The sequence below is a fragment of the Nipponia nippon genome, unplaced genomic scaffold (assembly GCF_047370975.1).
Source record: "Nipponia nippon isolate SJK-2023a ecotype South Korea unplaced genomic scaffold, ASM4737097v1 scaffold_10, whole genome shotgun sequence".
NCBI classification, from domain to species: domain Eukaryota; kingdom Metazoa; phylum Chordata; class Aves; order Pelecaniformes; family Threskiornithidae; genus Nipponia; species Nipponia nippon.
Window position 1 is genome coordinate 30669701 of NW_028262291.1, and position 22159 is coordinate 30691859.

The 22159-nt window shown below is 40.9% G+C and overlaps 1 protein-coding gene across 1 annotated transcript in view; it reads left to right on the plus strand.

Moving 5' to 3' along the window:
- The window catches only part of STARD9 (StAR related lipid transfer domain containing 9), a 113550-nt gene that overhangs the window by 83725 nt on the left and 7666 nt on the right, over positions 1 to 22159 (plus strand). The window contains exons 22-24 of the mRNA XM_087746326.1: positions 4446 to 4636; positions 9028 to 9511; positions 10390 to 21606. Coding sequence (XP_087602452.1) covers positions 4446 to 4636; positions 9028 to 9511; positions 10390 to 21606 — 11892 coding nt within the window. The remainder of the gene's footprint in view (positions 1 to 4445; positions 4637 to 9027; positions 9512 to 10389; positions 21607 to 22159) is intronic.

Genomic DNA, 22159 nt, shown 5'->3' on the forward strand with positions numbered 1-22159 from the left:
GCAGAACTGCAATTCATATATATACCTTCAGCAACAGTATTTTATTACAGAAACTTTAACCCGAGAGAGAGAGAATTGTACCAAGTAGCTACATCACCAGAACAAAAGCCGTAATAATACTGTCACGGTTGCTGTGCCATGTTTGTTTTTCCAAGGTTTAAAGTAAAGTATGGGTATGCCTCTGTACTCTGCCTTTTTGGGGTGTAGTCGTAGCGTGGAGCTGTGATTAATAACATCAGTTTGGCCCGCATTGTGTTCTGCTCTGCGTGCAAACACACATGCCTGTTGGAAAGGATCTTACAGTTTCATGTCAGTTCAGCAAAAAGCCATTACCACACACATGAGGGAATATGCTAGTGCTGCTGAGAACAGCAAACAACACGCTCCCATGTGCATTGTGTGCTTTGCTTATTCTCTTATACTTTATAATATTAGGGGGTGGGGTGGGGAGGTTTCAGGGTTGTTGGAAAGTATGGGAAGAGCTTGTGACCCTCTCCCTGCTGTGAACAGATGTTACCTAACCACCTCTGCGAGCATTGTGAGGTCTTGCAGCACTGAGTTGTTTCATATACTTAAATGTTCTGGGTTTCAAATTGTAAACAGTTTGAACTCTGACAGGTTGATTTTATGGAAAGGATGGCTGGGAGCTAAAAGTCATGGTCAGGAAGAATATGAGACATTTTGTAAGAGGAATTTTATTTTACCTAGTTTTAGTAAACAGTTGCAGAACAAGAATTCTCTGTCTACTGTTTTACTACCATGCTCTGCTTTTCAGCCTTATTGGCAATGATTTACTCAGTTTCCTCAGTCTCATACAGAATGGTGCTAATAATGATAAATGACTAGAATTCAGCTCTTCTGATACTTGGCTTTCTGATATTTGATAATGTTAATGTATCCTCATCACTCCTTTTGGATGAATGTACTTTGCTTCTTTCACACGTGTCTCAGAGTAAGTGACTTGCTGAAGGTCACACAATTGTCCAGTAACAAATTTAGACTCACATTTTTCAACTTTCATACCACCATAGGAATCAGAGCTTTTATATGTTGTTAGCAAAATAGGTTAAAGACTACCCCATCATCAGAGTATGCGCGGAGACTTAACATTTACAATTGCTATTAAGGTTTATTAGTTTTAACGTATCAGCAAGAAGAGGCTTCAGCTGACATCAAGGTTCTGTTAGGTTTAGTGCATAGGCATCCAGAGGCAGTCCTCGCCCTGAAGACCTTGCAGCCTAAGTATGTGAAAGCACAGAGGTGATATAACTGCTCCAAAATCAGAGGAGTTTTGTCTCAGATCAGTACTTTAACCTCCAGATTGTATGGCTGCTCCATTACATTTCGCTTGGAAAATATGGAAGATAACCTGGAAGCCGCATTCAGGGAAAGCCTCCCTCAGAGTTATCATTAAAACCGTGGGAGCTTTTCCTAAACGAGATCCTTCAGATTTAATACTGTGTTCAAAAACCAATTCTTCTTTAGTTAACCAGTCCAACTTTAACCTCTGAGTTTGTCCCTGAGTAGTTGGTGGCATTTCAAACACCTGAACAGCTGGAGATTTGTAATGGCCATGCGAGCATTTCAGTGCTGCAGTGAAGTGTCAATTCAAACCTGCTTCAGCTGAGTGAAAAATGAGGCATCCCACTCCTATTTCCTGGGGATCAATTAAAGTTTATCCGAGAGGAAGAAATTACAAATCACAGATTCTTAGCATCTTTGTAGTTAAGCCAAGGACAAATAGATCTTGGAGCTGCCTATTCTTACAATTTCATAGAATCATAGAATCGTTAAGGTTGGAAAAGACCCTTAAGATCATCGAGTCCAACTGTTAACCTAGCACTGCCAAGTCCACCACTAAACCATGTCCTCAAGCACCATGCCTACCCGTCTTTTAAGTACCTCCAGGGATCGAGACTCAACCACTTCCCTGGGCAGCCTGTTCCAGAGCCTGACTACCCTTTCGGTGAAGAAGTTTTTCCTAATATCCAACCTAAACTTCCCCTGGCACAGCTTGAGGCCGTTGCCTCTCGTCCTGTCACTTGTTACTAGGGAGAAGAGACCGACCCCCACCTCGCTACAACCTCCTTTCAGGCAGTTGTAGAGAGCAATAAGGTCTCCCCTCAGCCTCCTCTTCTCCAGACTAAACAACCCCAGCTCCCTCAGCTGCTCCTCATAAGACTTGTGCTCCAGACCCTTCACCAACTTCGTTGGCCTTCTCTGGACACGCTCCAGCACCTCAATGTCGTTCTTGTAGTGAGGGGCCCAAAACTGAACACAGTACTCGAGGTGAGGCCTCACCAGTGCCGAGTACAGGGGCACTATCACCTCCCTGGTCCTGCTGGCCACACTATTCTTGATACAGGCCAGGATGCCATTGGCCCTCTTGGCCACCTGAGCACACTGCTGGCTCATGTTCAGGCATCTGTCAGCCAACACCCCCAGGTCCTTTTCTGCCAGGCAGCTCTCCAGCCACTCCTCCCCCAGCCTGTAGCGTTGCATGGGGTTGTTGTGACCCAAGTGCAGGACCCAGCACTTAGCCTTGTTGAACCTCATACAGTTGGCCCCGGCCCAATGATCCAGCCTGTCCAGGTCCCTCTGCAGGGCCTTCCTATCCTCCAGCAGATCAACACTTCCACCCAACTTGGTGTCATCTGCAAACTTACTGAGGGTGCACTCAATCCCCTCATCCAGATCATCAACGAAGATATTGAACAGGACCGGCCCCAGTACCGAGCCCTGGGGAACACCACTCGTGACCGGCCGCCAACTGGATTCGGCTCCATTCACCACCACTCTCTGGGCTCGGCCGTCCAACCAGTTTTTGACCCAGCGCAGAGTGCACTTATCCAAGCCGTGATTATTTGTTTCTGTGGGTCCCAAACAGACACAAGCTATTTAGCAGATGACAGTAACGAAGTTCATACTCTGACTGTTTGCACCATGCCAGACAATTGAACAGAAGATGTTCCTTTTCGGTTATTCTCACCAGCATTACATTTACGTAAACATTAAAACCAATCTGAATTCTGTTTTCCTCAGGTGAGCGAGAGTCACAGTAATATTGTAGATTATTGAGAATCTTAAGGCTTTTATGTAGCGAGGCTTTCCCACTGCTTCTTAAGAAAGTGAAATGTATGTTCCATGTAAAGGTACTTCAGAGGTTTTGTAGACTTTGGCTGCTTAACTGTTTCATCTATTTTGTCTGCTCACAGAATCAAAGTTGTTGTGTAGAAATGGTTGCTTTGAACACATGCTTACAGTTCTAAATAGATACATCAAATTAATTCCTATGTAGCACAGGTCAAATGCTCTTTTCATACAGGTAACCTTGTATTGATAATGATTTTACAAACAACATGTTTCCAAAGCATTCCCTTTGAAATTATGTTTTTGTTTTCTTTTGACCTTCAGGGACTCTTTAGAGTTTTGATACTTTGCTCTCTTTAAAAGTATAATAAATACATCACTATAATAAATACATCATTTACTTCATTAGCAAAATATATTAAAATTTTTTTTCAAGACTTAAAGATTTGGTTTTCTGAGGTTACGTATAATAATGTGGTGTTTAGAAACAAAATGACAGGCAAAGATCATGGATCACCTTTATATATAACCATAAAGTTAAGAATTTCTGATGATAATGTGTGGACAGGTAGAATATATATTCCTTTCAGAGGGTTAATGTATTTTGAATATTATCATGGATCATGCTAAGAATAGATACTATTTTGATTGTTACTGTCTGTGCGTGTGCGCGTGTAAAATTTTGGCACACGGTCAGGAGCCAGACATCTTGGAGGGGACCGTAAGGCAGTTTTTCACAGGTTAGTCACTTTTCTGATCACAGCTCTGCTCCAAATATAGAAGCAGTAACCTAATATAGTTGTTGCATCCAACAGAGAATTGGGTGATCAAGTTCTTTCCTTGGTACTGCCAGAGACTGTCAGTGTAATCTCAACAATGCCTATAACCCTTTCTGGGTTGGAGATTTTTGATCTGAAAACAGAGAAGAATGTTTGTCATTTCTGTGAAGCATTTTCAAGTTCGTGGATGACAAATATCCTATGTAGTGGTTATAAAATTTTATAACATATAAGCAACCCCCCCGCCCAGTTTCGTTTTTGGAAGATCTACAGCAAAACGGAAAGTGACAATATTTTTAAAATTCTTGTTGCTATTATCTTTCTGGTGATGGAATTTTCTGCTTCACCACGAGAGCTTCCATGTTTGCTGGCATTTATGACACTTGGAGGATTGTAGCCTGCTGTGGCATGCATATACACAGCTATTTACCATCACACGTTTTTGTCGTAATGCACACTTATTGAACAAAACAATATCTTGAATGTTGTCTGTCTTTCTTTAGTAAGATGACTTGTTTTATTAAAAATGTTTGGTATTCGTTTCTGGTTTAAATTTGCTGTCAACATTTCTAACAGCAGAGAAATAGATGCTGTGCATGAAGAGTACAAGCAGAAACTGAGAGACCAGGAAGCTTTCCACAGAAAACAAATTCAGCGGCAGCAGCTCTATGTTGAGGATTTAAAGCAGCAGATCCTGAGAGGACAGATCAAAGCAGAGCAGGAACTAGAAAATGACCAAGCACTAATCAACCAGCAGATCCAAGAAAGTGGGTACCTGCCTCTTCCCCTCTCTCACTTCCCTTCCATTACTGCTTCCTTTCACCTTCTTGATGTTTTTGTCCTAGTCATGCTATATGTTATGGGTGGAACTTTTATTATGGCTTATTACTAGTTTTCTCTTATAATTGCCTTTCCCTTGCGAACAGTTGTTAAGCTTTGATTAACAGGACTAAAAGGCTTCCTTCGCAGTGTACCAGCAGCACTGTTTTTAATTAGCTCTGCAGGTCACTGCTGGGAGAGACAGCACCAGCGTGATCCTCCCCTGTGGCACTGAGCCTCTTGTCTCCCAAGCTGCTCCCCATCCCGCCTCCCTGCAGCTTTGCGCTGCTCATATCTGCTCATGCTCAACTCTGCCATGTTGCAATGTAGCCCGAGTCGGCTATTGTGTTTTAAATTTTTCTTGTGATATACCTGTGCTTCATCCAATGAGTTGTTCTGGGAGATTGAAACTGAGATGACTGTGGTAGTTCCTACCATAAGCTTTCAGGGGAAACTGCTCTAATACAGGATGCGATAGGAACCAAGCAGCACTTCCAAGACGTGTGTCGGTTGAGGTACTCTCTTTATGCATTTCATTGATGACGTCACCTGTAACAATATAGAGCATTTTCATGTGCTTTTAATGAATTTCACTCATTAGGAAAAATAGGGCCATGGCATAAGACCACGGCTCAGACTGAATTTTCTGTGGTTGCTATGTGAGTTTTAAACAATGAAAACAAAGAAAACACATCTGGGAAGTAGGTGGGACACTGAAGTTCAGAGCTAAAATCCCAGCCCCAGTGAAGGCAAAGAGAGTTTCATGGGCCTTTATATAGTCAGTCTTCCCATACACCCCTGCCTTTTTATAGTATGAAGAAAAATGTATGAAGATATTCTGTGGTAGAAACTGAAGTGTGACAAATTAAGATAAAAAATAACATGCGCGTTTTATTTACCCTGAAGATGATTAATTAGTGGTATTGCATTCTCCACTGCTGAATTTGTTTTAAACCAAAACAGGATTAAAAAAAGAGAGGCATGCTTTGGTTCAAATAGGAGTTATTTCTAGGAAGTTCTACAGTGTTATGCAAGAGTACTACAGGCTAGATCAGCGATCACATTTTGAATGGCAAATAGCTGTGTCAGAAGGTGGAGCCACAGCGTATTTGGAAAGGTATTTTTTGGCGTCAGTGGCTCCTGGCCTGCAGAGGTGCTGCTTTGTATGCAGGCAGACATATTCAGCAAGATGTCTTGGTGGGGTTGGGCCGCCCCTTAACAAGTTATAAACAAGATTTGGGAACATTTTAAACCTTGAGATGTTTTTGACCACTGAAATTGGGTGGTTATAGTGTTGTCTAGTTTCTCTTCTAATGAATTATTTGATCCAGGTTTCTTGATGAGCAAAGTATGCCTGTTACAAAGGCACCGTTCCCGCTTGGCAAAACCTGCTGTTGATTCCTGGAAGAAAACTAATGAGAATTTTTGGAAGCTTCCCAAACCCAAACTTATGCAGTCTCCTATCTTTTAATTATGCCAGCCATGATGAAGAGATTAAAAGGAAATTGTGGTGATGGGATGTAGCAGAAATGGACTTAGGATATGTAGATAGCATAGAGAACCAGGAGAGTTCCCCCAAAATACCTTTATTTCATGGCTCTGTAGACTTGTTCTCTGCTTCCATCTAGTTCTGCTGGTTTTGCTGTGTTCGCGCAAAGTTTAGCCAGGCAGGTAGTTTCTGCCAGCCAAATACAATTCTTCACTTGGCAACCCACCAAAGTTCTCCACCTTTTCTGCGCCCTCTGTGTCTCAGCTCCTGACAGAGGCAAGTTTGTGAGCAGAGATTAATTAGGATCTTAGAGCTTGCAGCTCTGTTGCAGGGAAACTCTTACCTGCCAAATATTCTGCTTGCTAGAAACATGCTGAAGAGGACAGATCTGGAAATAAAGAGTTGAGAAAAAAGCTTTGTATGTGAAAGTTAAAAACGTTATTAAGAAAAATTAACTAAAAAACAACTAAAATGCTTCCTTTTTTTCCATAGAGTAACCATAGAGTTAGAATTCCTACTTCTGTGCACGTGCTGTGTGTAGAGCTGCCAACATAAACAGGACAGGAGACTCATCGTGGTAGGGATCACTAATGAAGTACGTTTAACAAGATCAGTAGTCACCAAGCAAGTGCTGCTGACAATGCCTGTGCCCTAATGATTTCTACATTAGGGAAACTTCCACAGCCCAAAATTCCTCTCTTGCAGCTCAGCTGTGCAGAGCTGCAGGTAGCTCTCATTCATCACATCAGACTTAAACACCTCTTAATTCGTAACCCACTGAATAAGCAACGAAAGGTTGCAGATTGAAGTTAAGCCCAGGCAAAAAAATGTTGCTGCTAGTAAGACAGAAGTGCTTTGAAAAGCTTTGGTCCTTTGAGAAATGCTGTATTTGTCAAGGAACCTGGCCTGTGATTTTTACATTGCTCTTTCAGCTAAGGATATTTTTTTGTTTGCTTTGTGCAGCTGAATATGTATATTTTTATAGCAACATAAAAATGAACAAATTAAGAGAACGTGTCCAAGCCATCAGACACAATCTGGTAGTGGTAATCTCAATAATCCCTTCTTTCGATTGTTACAGTTCATCATAGCTCAGATTGAAGCCAGTGCACTTTGGAAAACCTCTAAGCACATCCCCTGCATGGAATAAAGTAGTCTTGCATCCAGGGTTAAAAACAAATCATCCTGGTGTTCTGTGCTTATTTCTGCTTCCCCATTGACTGCAAAGATCAGGTTCTGAATATTTAGAGAAGACTAAGTGGGTGAGCAGAGGCAACATGTTTTATTATCAAATTAGGTTAATCAGTTGGTTTGTGAGCATATTTAGCATTTATGAAATATGGGACACATTAACAAAAGCAGAGAAGCTAACTCTCTTTGTGGAGTAGAGTGGTGATTTTATGAAAAATATGCATTGACTGGTGGTATGAGCTTGTCTTTTTGGATTATGTTCGTCCTTATAGCTAAAGGTTGTGTTGGCTGCACCTGCGTCCTTGCCGTGAGAGTTTTTGATTTATTTCAAGTACATGACATGCTGAAGTGCTCATATACAAGATATGTGGGCTCCTGTCAGCCTGTTTTGGCAAGTGCTTGTTGGAGCAGCCATAATTGCAACAGGTAGTATATTTGTGGTTGTTGCTTTACCTCAGCTAGGTGCCACACAGGGTTTGTGTTGCTTGGGAAGTTTCCACCTGATGGGTTTAGAGAGGCTGGCAGAACTGCCCGGCAGGTACCTATACGGTGGCTTCCTTGTAACCTTGTCTTCAACGCACTTTGAAGGTTGCATGCCCATCCACAGGACTGGTAGCTGGTAGCTGCCCCCACAAATGAAGCACATCCCAACTGGGGCATAGAGGTCTAGCCTTCAGTCTTACTGGACTTGCCACCGATAAGGGTGAGAACAAAAATTGCCATTTCCTGTGCCAAGCTAAGTTCCTTAGTATGACGCTGGCCTCCCTCATGGCCTCCCTCATTTTCCGCATGCCAAGGTAAGGGAGAGAAAATAGTTGACAGGTGATTTTTCTTGGTTCAGCCAAGTTAAGGAGGAAAGGATAGGAGCAAAAGGCACAAAGAAAAATGTTTGGTTTAGAATAGTTGTACAACACTCAAATGCTGTGATGAGAAGTCAGTAACATTTTAAGATTGCACAAGTGCTTATTTTTTCACTCGAAATGTAGGAATTTATTAGCCAAAGGCTCATCAGTGTGTGCGTGAAATTCCGCTTGCTGCATTAACACAGAGGCTCTGTTTAGGTCTGTACAACTTCCTCTTCTAGTTCCCTTGTTAACTCTGCTCTCAGTGGACATACGTTCATTCCCTGAGTAACACATACAAAGTTTAACGTGTGACTTCAGCATAATTAAAGCAGAAGTAGTAACATATTTCACAGTAAAAAGCTAATGAAGTCATACTTCACTACTGTGAATATATACCCGATGTCTGAAAAGTGCACAGAATTGAACTCAGGTCTTTTAATGCTTCCACTGTATTTTAACAACAAAATTGAGGTGACATTTGAGTGTAATCTTTGAGAAATTGAAATGTGTTCTACTTTTTGCTTACAAACAAGGTCTTATCCACCAGTCTCCTTAGCTGTATCAGCCAAGCCCGTGCTTATATCTTGCAGTTGTTACCCGAGACCTTATCCCAGTGGAGAGGCTTTTGGTTATCAATAAAGTGCAGCAATGATACATTTTTCTCTAAATGGTTTGTCAAGACTCTGCTCTACATGCATAGAAATTCTGTTCTCAAATGAGCTCTCAAGGCTGATTAAATTAAGAAACAAGATAGTAACGAACAATGTTTTTCCTGCGATTTTTGCTTTCTTTCAATCATTCTTTTTTTTTACAGACCAGCAGTGGCTTATCAATGAGAATAAACGACTGGCTGCCCTTCAGCAACAGCAGAGGGAGTCTGCAGTGCAAACAGAGTCTACGCTGTATGCAGAAGCTGAGGTGCAGAGTACCATTGGGCTGGAAATCTGCCCTTCTCTGCTACAGCAGAACAAGAAGAGACTGGTGCAGCTGGAGCTCTTGCGAAGATACTCCTTAAAAAAGGCAGAAAGAAACATAAGACGGAAAAAGGTCAAATTTCAGCTGGAAAGGATAGTCAAGAAGCAGAAGTTATTGGAAGCCAAGCAAAACCTAGAGCAGCTGGAAGCTAGCTGCTGGCTCAACGAAGAGTGTGTGAAACAATCCCAAGTCCTAAATCAAAATACTGCTGTACGGTCCTCTTCAGATCACCAGTTGCAAAAAAGAAGGAAGTCATTGGGTTCAAGTTCCTTGCAGCACAGGCAGCATTTGTTCTGTAACCCACATCTGCCCCAGGTCCCCAGGTAAGTTAACATCTGCCTGTTCCTCTGCACTTTCAAAAGTAATTTAAATTCAAGGTATTTTCAGTCACTACCTATAATCCAGAATGCCTTTCAATGTATTGAAACAATCCCAGAACTTGCAATATCAGTGAATGTACTATACTGTGTGTCACACTGGAGCTGTTTGTCCTTTTTCCTCGGATCTGTACAGTGCATTCGCTGCTTAGCTCTTTGATGTGGTCTTTCTCACTGTTTTTTACATTCCTCTCTCAAGCCTTTCTGCACTTTTTACCTCTTTATTAATGCTTTCCAGAACTGGCTTAACTCTTGTTCTTACCTTGTTCAAACTGTTGGTAAATATGAATTTCTGCATTGTTTTATCTCGATTAGAGTCAAGCTCTTCCTTCAGAATATTTGTATCACTGAGGTGATTCCGGATTGGATTTTTAAGTCGGCCACCCTTTCTCAAGCTAATAAACACCTCTACGCAAAGCTAAAAAGTTGGGGTGCTACAGTGTCTGTCACAGCATGGTCCTGGAGGCAGGAAATAGCTAAACTCTGCTAAGTGGATTTCTGTGGCTTAGAACCATCCTTTATTTTCAACTAATGTTTGCAGCTATTTAAGCCTACAGAGACTAAATACCAAGCTATACCACATAGCATTGAGCTATTCCTTTGTGTTGCAGAACATACTTCAGGATATCTAGGGGACTGTATGGTTACTGACAGATATTTTTTATTTTTTTTTTTATTCTCTGCTAGAATTTGCTTTTGAAAGGCATTGAGATTGTTGCTTCATGTATCGTTACTCTTAACTACAAGACATTACTGATGTGGAAGCGTTGTTAAGTACATTATTCAAGCAAGGATTGGGCTTTATTTCTTCTTTATTTCCACAGCTGTGTGTTGAAGAGGGAGACTCTCTCAAAATTATCTACCTCACCAAATATTGATCAATGCTGTGAAGGCAGTACAACAGGGAGGTTGTCATCTGTGAAATATCTTTACAGAAGAGGTAAAAATGTTTCTGGGACTGATGACCTTACTGATGAAAAAGGGATCTCCTTTTCAGTCCAGAGGCAGCTAACTGAAAAACAAAAAACATTTTCATTTGGAAATAAAAAAGGAGCAGAAAAAGACTCTAATGATTCAGCTATCATGGCTTATATCAATAAAAATGATCAAAAAATTGAAAAGTTGGATGACAACCCAGGGCAAGCTGGATCTCAAAACCAGATCTCTAAAGGCTCCTCTCCTGATCGTTTTAAAGAGAAATATGAGCCTGAAACCTTTATTACAGGGACAAGAATGACAAAAGCAAAGGTGCTAGGAGATTTAAGTCAGCCTGCAAGTAGCAATCGAGAACAAAATAGAGCTCAGGTATCCAATAAAAAGACGAGAATGGATATCAATGGAAAAGGCAACAGGTCTTCTCCAGAAAACTTTCCTAAAGAAATGAAGAAAATAGTGTATGGAAACCCATCATCAGCACATCTAAACCAAACAGCCAAGAACTGGAAGAGAGAGCCAAACTCAGCCTTGCCAAGTCGTGAGAAATCATCAGTGGAACAGCAAGAATTTCTGATGGTGGCAACATCAGTAGGAAATCTCACAAAGGTGAATGCACAGGCGCCACTCTCCTACGTTGAAAAAAAGTGGCACAGTGCTGAGATGCTAAGTGCTGGAGTGTCCAAAACAGCCACAGATGTACTGGGGAACTGGCAAGAGGATGATGAAAATGAGATTTCTGATACCGACAGTTCCTATTCTGTAGATTCTCTCTCCTGCGCTTATGCAAAAGCTTTCACAGAGAAACTGAAACAAGAAGATTTTGAGAGAAATAAATGTCTTGCCAACCCAGAAGATTCTGAGAGTGATGACAGTCAAATGTCACAAGACTCTCTGGTAGAAAAGGAAAATAAAGCCAAAAAGCAAAATAAAAGCCGATTTCACAAGTCAAAGGCCCATCATGAGCCAGCTAAGCTTTACAAAAGCGGAAGTGATCACCATATTTCATCTTTGGTGACATCATACACATCTCATAGGAGACTGGGAAAGCCTGAAAGAAGCTTTTCTCTGGACAGCTTAGCTGATGGAGAAGAGATGCCAGGAGAAGATCCAGTAGAAGAATCCAAATCTGATTCATCTGATGAAGTGCCAGCAGAGATTTTTTGGAAGTTACAAAGTCCTAGATCACCAGCTGTACAGACTGAGGAAGACCATGAGTCTAAGACCTGTGACAGAGATACAGAAGAGACAAATTATGATCTGAAGCTGAGCAGTTCCTTTTATTTGGACACTAAACCACAGCCTGCTTCCAGTAATGCTTGCAAGCAGTTGCTGAAGGGGACAAAAGGCTCCTTTGTAGAACAAGAAAGGTCTCTTGATAGAAGACTGTATTACACAAGTGGAAATCCTTTGCTTACTACTGATGCTTGGTCTTCCTGTGACTCAAAGGTTGACATCAGCAGCCCCAGAATAACATCACCTTCTTCCCATGAAAATGTGGAATTTCAAGAAGCTCATCTGTGCTCTTTGAGCAAACCAGAGCTTTGGCTGAAGAAAGATGATCTAAAGCAGTCAGCTGCTGAAGTTTCTTTTGTTTCTGGCTCTAAGCAGATACACAGCATTACTCATTTATCACATCGTATAAACGAAATAAACACAGTTTTCTCCTCTGACACATCAGAAGTACCTTTACCTGAAACAATAACAACTGCAAGCAGAGTTTCTGAGGGTGGATCATTAAATAAGATTCTTAAGGGATGGACAAACTCTAATGAAAATTCTTCCTTGGAATCTCGAGATGTAATGTCCTCATTTGTTAGCTCAGTAGGACCAAGCTCCTCTTTTCTTCCTATTTCAGCAAAGCATGATTATTATGGACATTCAAGGTCAAATTATCCTGAACAAGAACAACTGAATGAGTTACCTACTTACAGGTCTACCACTGAATGCACACAAACATTCACCTGTTTGGAAGGTGCCTCCACCGCAAACTGCTTGTCACTAGTATCTAGGAAAGAGGAGGATTCTCTCCCCACAACTCATCCAGAGCTGCCACAAGATCACAATCTGAAAAAAACACCTTTTATTTCTGGGTTGCCTATCCACATTTTGGAGCAGAGAAATGGCTGTGTAGATGCAGATTTAGAAGATGATTTCTTCAGAACTTTTGAAAAAGATGACCTGGATGATGACTACAATAACTTGATGATAAAATCAAGTATGACCGATTCAGGCAGTGGAAGTGCATCTGTCACTGCACCTGCTGCTGAATCTTCTACAGGACTTGCTCAGGATATCACCTCAACACAGACATCTGAGGTAAAACCAGTCCAATTTGGAAACCATGGGCAGCTTTTTCCAAGAAGGGAAATACCAACATGTTGCGATGAAGGTTTCTTTCTCAGTGACTTAACAAATAAGAACTGCTCTCTAGTAAGCAGTTATGAGCTTCAGACCTTGGCTGGACAAGGAGCAGAATCAGCTGTTATGGTAGGTCTCCTCAGATCTGGGGAGAGCAATTTGGAAACAATGCAAGAAACAGATTATGAACAAATATCTGCAGAAGAAATAACAACAGAGACAGATTTTTCCTCACAGAAGACAACGTATCAACGTAACCCTTTAGTTGTTGCTCACAGTGCAAGTTACGACCAATCTGCAACACCAATAGAGATGTCTCAAAAAGAGATTATCTGTATGGAAACAAGCACAGATAGCTTGGCAGAGATTGTGCCAGAGGTGCCTTCGTTCAGAGATAATGAAGAATATGAACCAAAGAATGAAGACTTGTCTTCACTGAATCATTATGAACTCAAAAGCAAACCTGTTTCAAAAAAATATTCCCATGAATGTGCTCTAGGAGACAGTCAGTCAAGTTGCTTATCCCAACAAATTTCAGAAAATTCTACATTATGTGTTGATAATATAAGAGAAGAAAGCAGTGAAAGCAAAGAACACAATGTCTTGAATTCTCAGGCTGTAGTTCAGAAAGAATTTTCATCCCAATATGAAAACTTAGTGGTAAATGAAGCAAGTTATCTCATAGTGGATGTAAATGGCAAAGACACTGACTCCTTCCCTGCTGCTATTTGTGAGAGTACAAATGATTTTCTCCCAGAATCCAATTCAAGCATATTTTACAAAGCTTCAACAAAAGCTAATCTTTTCCAAAGTGCATCTGAGACTGAAAATTATGATAAACTATTGGAGCATGTCACAACAGTGAAAGGAGATTGCAATGCTACATCTAATCTTACTGTGGAAGTCGGTGCCGCAGAAAGTTGTTCTGATGTACATTCTGGCTGCCTGTGTACAACATGCTCTTCAAAATCAACAGGGCAGAAAAACAGGACGCATAAGATGACCGACATTTCTCTGGAATTTGATGCAACCATTCTCTTGGGAACAGAACCACAGAACAAATCTTTACTTGAATCAAGAGAAGAGAAAGAAGCCTTTTTTGAAAGTGATTGCCCAGAGGATATCTTGCTTGTTGAAGATGATGTAAACTCGGAGTCAGGAAGACTATTTGAATACAACGGAAATACATCAGCTACTGTTTCTCAAGAGGAGAGTCCATGTGTAAAGAAAGAATCCAAGCTTTTAAGAAACCCAGAAACCGATCCAGAAGAAACTATGGTTCCTTATCAGAATACAAAAACAAACACTGATGAAGAAATAACAAAATTAATCAATAGTGCAATCGACTTAGAAAAAAATGCATTGGAAATTAAATCCAGACAGATTGAAAGTTTACCTGACTACTCAGTAGCCAAAGTCCAAAGTGTAACTGAAGACAGGAGTGGAGAGGATTTTAAAGGCATTAGTCTATCTCAGAATCCAAAGAAACCTATTGATGTTGTAGCTTGTGAAGTTCAGCCTGAGTTTTATACAAATTTGTGCCTGACACGTGAAGAGGCGGAGAAAGATGAACTGCAGGTAGCCAGCACCGGGGTAGAACACACTCAGGAATCAAAAGCACTCGTGCATTCTGGCAGCCAACTTGAAACAAGCAGCTTTTGCCAAAAAGAAAAAAGTGAGAAAACAGAAATAGGTATGTATTCGCCAGAGTTTTTTGTTGCTCCCAAAAACACTCCTTCAGCTGTGTGTTCCCACACAACAGGTACTACTCAGAATGCTTCAGACTTCCTTGATACTTGTGAGGGGCTTTTACAGATGAACAGAACAATAGAAAATGTGTTTAATACAGAGGACGTAGCTGCAACAGTACTAATCACAAGTAGGCAAGGAAATATTTTAGCAAAACCTGAAAATGAAGGACAAGTACATTCTAGCAATTTAATTGAACATTGTGTACCAAACTGTTTGCCCCAGGAAGACAAGGTTAATGAATGTGAAGAGAGTGGGAGTGAAGAACAAATTATCATGACAAACACTGAGGGGCTGATTATTATGAGGCAAGAAGTCATACACACAGATGAAAATGTTTTATTTACTGAAGAGTCTCCAGCTCTACATCAGATATATTGTGACAGAGATGACAAAGAGGAAATTTCAAATCAATTTAAGATCCCTGAAAGGTACCTGACAGCTTCAGGACTAGAACAGAATATACTGTTAGAAGATGATTCAAGATACCATGATCCTACTGAAATGAGTGAAGATGGTGGCTCAGTGGACTCTGTTACAGATACAAGAAATGCAGTCATGAAAGATATCGATGCATATGAATATTCAGTTGATGATAGTACTGGTATTGACCAATATAGAATTGAACAAGAATTTAAAAGTCCCCACATTAAAGAGGGCAGCCATACGTATATGAGTTGCTCTGTGCGATATCCTGAGCGTGGCACTTCAGAAAACTTGAATGTAAGTATCATTAGAAAAAGACCTGATATTTGTGAATTGGATCCAGTAGGCTCCAGAGTTGAGGAGGAGAAAGTGCATTTGATGAGTCTACTACAAATGGCCAAAACAGACAAAGAAAAGCAGATGTTTGTAGAAAACGCAGAGGAGGCAGAACTGATCATTTTACAGAACCTGAACGAACTATTCCCTGAAAACAAAGACAGCTGCCACATGACACATGATGACAACAGATTAAATGAAATCTTAAGAGAAAGCCAGTGGGTGTCTACCAGCTTTTCTAGAAATAATGAAGATCTCAGCAAGCACCAAAATCCACCACCAACACTGAAGTCTACTGAAAAAAACCAAGAAGGTTCACTTAAAGACTTCCCATGCCAGCCTGTAAATCACCTTTTATATCTTGGAGTAAGTGATGATTCCCGTCTTGTTCAAGATGTTCCCACTGCATTGAAAGGACATACAAAACCATCTGACAGCAGTGTTGGAACTGGAGCTGTTCTGCCTTACTATGAAACATTAATGGAGAGTGAGGTCTGTGTTGGTACACCTGTTACAGTCAACAAAATGGGAGAAGACAAATATCTTTCTGATAAAACGCAAAGTAAGAATGTAGCTTTTCTGCAAACCAGGACCACACAGGACAGGCAGGAGGAAGAATCCTTTGTATTTAGCAATGCACCTGATTATGCCCTATCTGGGCACCCTGTCAATGAGAACAGCTCTTCCACTCCCTACAGTGCAGGCGGTCCTGAGTCTGAAACACTTGTACTTCAGCAAGGGCCCAAAGTAAACTCATTTTCCTTGGAAAAATTAGATTCTTCTAAAGATATAATTCAGGATGGTAACAATGCTCATGAAGAACACAGTGTGGATTTAATGGTGAATAAGCTATCAAAAGACTGCCTTAATTCCATAGAAGATACAGCTGAAGAAGACAAGGGTACCATTGTGCCTGATTCACTGCTCTTGGATAATTCAAACCTGCTTTCTTCTTCAGAGAAAGAAGTGATGGAAGATACAGGGGGGGAAAAAATGCATTCTTTACTAGAAACCTCTTCGCAAAAAAATTTTCACAATGTTAATACAACCCAGAAAGTACTTCCCTCAGGGAATTTATCACAGCATGCTGAGAAGGAGAAATTTTTAAGCACAAGCTATAATACAACAAACAGTAAAAATGAAAATGCAACGTTTCCTGGTGTAGCTGGATATCAGCATGAGCCCAGAGAAGATCAGGGACACAGGACTTCTGGAGAGTGCTGCCTAGACCAACTGGCTAGCACTGTTTCTGAGAATGCTTCAACCCTTTCAGAAGGCCTGAACAAGTCTCCGTGGGAAAATCCACATTATAGTAAAGAGCTTCTAAATTATAGTAGGAACCTAGGCACTTCTGAATATTCTCCTGGTCTCCTGAATCATCCAGCATCATCTGCAGATGTTTTGATTGTCAGCAACGGAGACAAGGGTAAAAATGATGCTGTTCTCTCTGAAGAAACAGAATACTTTGAAAGTGAATCAACAGATTTAAATGTACCTGTAACTTTTCCTGATGTCTCTCAAAAAGGAGATGAAAGGAAAAATAATTCTGCAGTTGCAGAGGCCACATATGCTCAGAATAATAAACTCCCTGAAAAAGTTGCGGGAACAGATCAAAAGGAGAAAATAATTCAAGGTTCTTTCCAGAATTGCAATGACATGGAAGAAAATAAAATTCATGAGTACTCAGAACACTACAGTAACACTTCCAGTGTGACGGTACCAGAATTGGGCTCACTTACTTTTCAGAGCCGAGGACAGACTGGCAGTAAAGAATCAAAGTCTTTTCAGTCCTACTTTGCAGAAGATACTCCAACTGATACACCGTTTCAAAGCTCCAAGAACTTCAGTGCTTTTGACAGTTCTTGTTCACTTGATGACTCAAAATCTCTAATATTTAGCCAGCTTGAGGACTCACTTCAAGACATGTTCTTGACTGAGCAAGTGTCCTCCAGTTCTGCAGATGTGTGCTCTGTAAAAGAAGATTTTCCCCAAGCATTTGCAAGTGTCAGTCACCCATCCTTAACACCATTTTCAGAATCTTCTTTAAGTGCAGATATAGGCCATGGTGAAACTGGCACGTACGATATTTCACATACAAGTATAATGAAGCATCCTCCATTTGCTGTTTTGCAAATACAAGACACTCAGTCTGATAAGGCTGTCGTATTTGATGAGCCGATACGTGCTTCAGGAAGTATTTTACTTTCTCTTGCAAAAGAAAACAGGCATTGTCCAGTAGCAGACACAGACTCTACTTCATATGAAAATTCTGCTGTAGATGGGGAACCTGTATATGGAAGTAACCGTAAAAAATTTGACAATGGTATAAAAGTTGATCAGCACCAAGAAGCTTGCACAGGACACACAGAGAAAGTACTACATGATAATTCTCATTTATTACCATCGTTACCTTTTTGGGATACTGGAAGGGCAATTCTTGTTAAAGAGGGACAAATAGGAAAAATGCTTAACAGAAATGAGGAAGAACTGCATTCAAATACTGAGGCTGAACATTTTGCAGTAAAGACAGAGCAGAGAAAAACATTAAGTAGAGAACCTGTCGAAAAGCAAACTAATGTATCCTCAAATTCTGCAAATGAATTAATAGGCTCAGAAGTTACAATGTTGGAAAATCTGTATCCAGGAGATGTTGATGTGGATCCTGAACACACCTGCAATTCATTTAGTCCAACATATCCCACATACGGCAGACGCACTGATCGCAGACAACTGTATCACACTGTCTTGGCTTTTGAGAAAAAACCTGCAGATCTGCAAGATAGTTGTCAGTATGTACCTACAGGGGAACAGGTAGAACAGGTGCCAGATAGAACAAATACAGATGGTAGAAAAGAGATTCTACTTTGCACAAATAATACAGGTTCAAGCGTTGATAGCCCTGCTGATGCAGACAATTGTTCAACAACGGGAGACGCTGTAATGAGGAATAAGACTCTGAAATCAGAAAGACTAAAGTTTTCTGTAATGAATAATGAAAGCACCTCCGTAAAGTTTTTACCAGAAAACCACGAGTTGCCTCCTCAAGAATCCAAGCTGGTGCAATTCAGGAGCAAAAGATCATATTCTACTACACGGACTACAAAGAGCTGTAAACAAAGTGAACAGAGACCTTATTTACAAAGTCACAGACTATCAGCGCCAGCTATTGCTGTCTTCTCTGATATAGAATATACTTTGGAAGCTTCATCTAAGGCAGATCCTTTGTTATATTCCGCATCTAAATCACTACAAGATTTAAATATGAGTGTAGAGCCTCCATCACCAACCGAAGATGATCTTCATGGAATTGAAAGATATTCAAAGCAGCAGGAATCAAAGAACTTTCTACAGGTTAAATCTAAAACCAGATTTCAGCAAAGAATGGCACAAACTAAGAAGCTTGCAAACTGTGATCCCAAAAATTTACAAAATTTTGCAGCAAGAACCCAAAGCAGCCAGTCTTTAGAAGACCGTACTACGCAATCTCCACCATCCTTACTGCACACAGCTCACAGTTCTGTGGCTGCAGAAGCTGACGTCCATTCAAAGAATAGTTCTGTAGCTCAGTGTAGTGAAGGGAAAGTTGAAGAAGCTGGATACCAGCCAGAAACAGATTTATTTTTGCAAGACGATAAAGATACAATGCATTTTAGTTCGAGTGATATCAACCCATATATTCATCCATGGCAACAAGATGGATCATGCAAGATTGGCTGGAAACAGTATGTTTTTGGAAGTGCAAGCGATGTCTCTTGCAATCAAATTCCTTTAAACCTGGAAAATCGTAAAGTTATGAGATGTTCCAGTGTAGACAATGGATTGAATTCTCAAAATTCTCCTTTTCATTCTCATCTCAGTTCATATGCTACAGCAAAAGTTTTATCGAGCACTTTAAGCAGCATTGAAGGTCTTCAAGGATGGGACAATGTCAGACAAGGCATTCAATCTGCATACTCAAGTGACAGTACCAAGCACTATAGCAACGTATCCAGTGAAACATTGGAAACTAATGCAGAAAATAACACTGCTGAATTGGAGAATCCTTCTGCACCACCTGGTAACTCTTCAATGCAGGTTGATGAAATTGTACTATTATATCCTTCTGAGTCTGAAAGGTCTTCCAGAAAACTACCAGGGATTACATGTGAGCAGGGAACACAAACAGCAGCTACAGGAAGGTATAAAAGGCAGAGAAGACATCAGAGAAGCTATACGGATGTTTCTGCAAGAAAGCAGGAAACACACAGAGATTTATTTCATCGGCCTTCTTCTTGGACAAGCATGCAGAACCTGTCCATGCATCTGTCACAGCTTCTTCAGAACACTTCTGAGCTGTTGGGAAACCTCTCCCAACAGAGTATTATAGATAATGAGCAGAATACTAAAATCAACCAAAGAGGGACTGAAAAGGCTGTAAAGGCTACTAGATCAGATAGCTGCACTCAGACTACAGCAGATGTAGGCACTCAAACTGAGATTTTGGAAGAACCTCAAAGCAAACATGAAGAAAAACAAGTGGAGGCAAAAATGGCAAACGAATTGAGGGCAGCTCAGGCAGTAAATGTTGATTGGAAAGGAATAGGTGCAGATGCAGTAGGTAAGATTCCCAAAAGGAAAGAGGAAACACTCTCTCTTGAAGAAAGAACACACGAACGAACAGGGATGAGAAATCTGGGCAATCCTGACTTCCATGACAGTCTTGACAGCATTTTGGAAGACTCCTTTATGCGTCTGCCTCTCTTACCCAGAACCTCCACTCCTATCTTAGATTTTCAAAAAACATCATTAAATACACAGCAGAATGTTGCTTTTGCTAGTACCAGAGTTTCATCTGTCACATCATCTTCAGTGAGTTCAGGGCAAGATGGTTCTTCGTGCACTGTAGTTAGCAGCCCTACTAATAGCACCTCTCAATCTCCAGCATCTTACGCTCAGGATAAAAGAAGTGGTGTTCCAGCAGAAAGAAAATTTTGTTACAAGAACACCCTGCTAGTTGATAGGGCCTCTTCCCCTATTCTTACTCTTAGTGCTAGTCCGAGCAGCCAGACTGCTTTTAGCAAGTCTGTCTGCCCTGTTAAGGAACCTCTCGGATATTCCAGTGATGCTTCAAGTCCCCTTCACAGCCAGAGAAAGCAGAGGGCAGGTCCACAGTCCAGCATGCAACCTCACGTGGACAGTTTTTCACAGACAGAAACAGACAGTGAATCTAGCACTTCTAGAGAACATAAGGGCATAAGAAAGAAATCTGGAAGTTTCTCAGATGAGAAAGCAGCCAAAGAGCTTTTAGGACAGGATGGTTCAAAAGACTTGGAACAACAGCATAGACTCATGGTTGACACCCACACTACCATTTGTGCAAAACGACTGTATCACTCTAGTAGTATGTTGGAGGTGTCGGGCCGCAGGGAATTTTTAACAGGTGATCTCAGAGACCGCAGTCCACTGGCACGTTCGCTTCGTTGTATGTACGTCACGAGGGGAGGAAGAGGTTCTTCAGCTGGAATTGGACACGAAAAATATATTGGTAATTCTGATACTGCTTTGATTCATAACTACTCACCTCCAAATGCTGACTTACTTTTTAATCAAAAAATTAGTGCCACTTGTTTGAGTAAGACAAATGCTGGTGCGTCCTCAGAACCTCTGGTAGAAGCATCTTCTCTACAATTTCACGATTTCTGGAAAAATGAAAACAGCTGCCCTCTCCCGCTTTCTGATGTGAGCGATGTACAAACTTCCTTCCAAGACGACAATACAGATTCTGTCACTGAAAGTGAATGTGACACTGAAATCCCTCTCAACAAAAATACCGCTTTTGCAAAGCCTTACAGGCCACGGAGCTACAGTCTCCGTGACTTACCCGTACATAATAAATTTAGCAACTGGTGTGGTGTTAAGGGCAGCCCTCCTCCTTCGTTACTCAGCTTGAGTGGAAGTGTGACCGATTTACAAAGTCAGGCAGAAAAGAAACCTAGAAGCACACGAGGATCAGAAATGGAAGGAAAACCCCAGCTTTGTGACAGCAGGAGCAGAGAGATTGAGAGACTTCAGAGAGAGCGTGCTCAGATCATGTCTGGCATTCACCTGGATCTGCATCAGCATCCCCTCACTGTGGAACTGACCGAAGCAAAGCTCAATTACGGCATCGGGGAAACGGACGCCCTGCTGAGGGTCCTTCAGAGCGGAACTGCTGATGACCTGGTGGCGATTCCAGTGAAGCAGCAACTTTATGAAAGGTAAATTACTTAAAGTAGTGTCGTATTAAGTATTTTGAATACACTTCATGCAGCATAAATAACATTTAGTAATGAGCACGTAATCATTTAGTGACACTGAGTGAACTATATGCGAAGAGATAGAGTATTAAGCTTATTTTATATACAGTTAAGGAATGCATTTAAGAAAAAATTTTGGGGTTACTTCAAGAAAATAAGGAAAAGTATAAGAGTCGGTGTAATTAAAATCTAGTGTCACCCCACTTAAAATTTGTAGCAGCTGTGAGAGTGATCGTGTGTACCTGGTGATCATGGGAATATATTTCATTGGTTTATTGCAACGTAAAAATAATTGATACATCCTATTTATGGGAATATCTCATTCATGCTTCTGTGAATAAATGCTGCTGTATGAATATGCAAAAACAAATTTAAAAAAACATAAATATACAAAACAGATTATGAAAAAATCAAGATCCTAGATTCTTGCGATTGGATTATAGAACTCAGTTTCGGAAGCTGTTGTAGCTAAAAAAATTTCGGAGTAGCTACATTAGTCTCCATCCTCAATTTG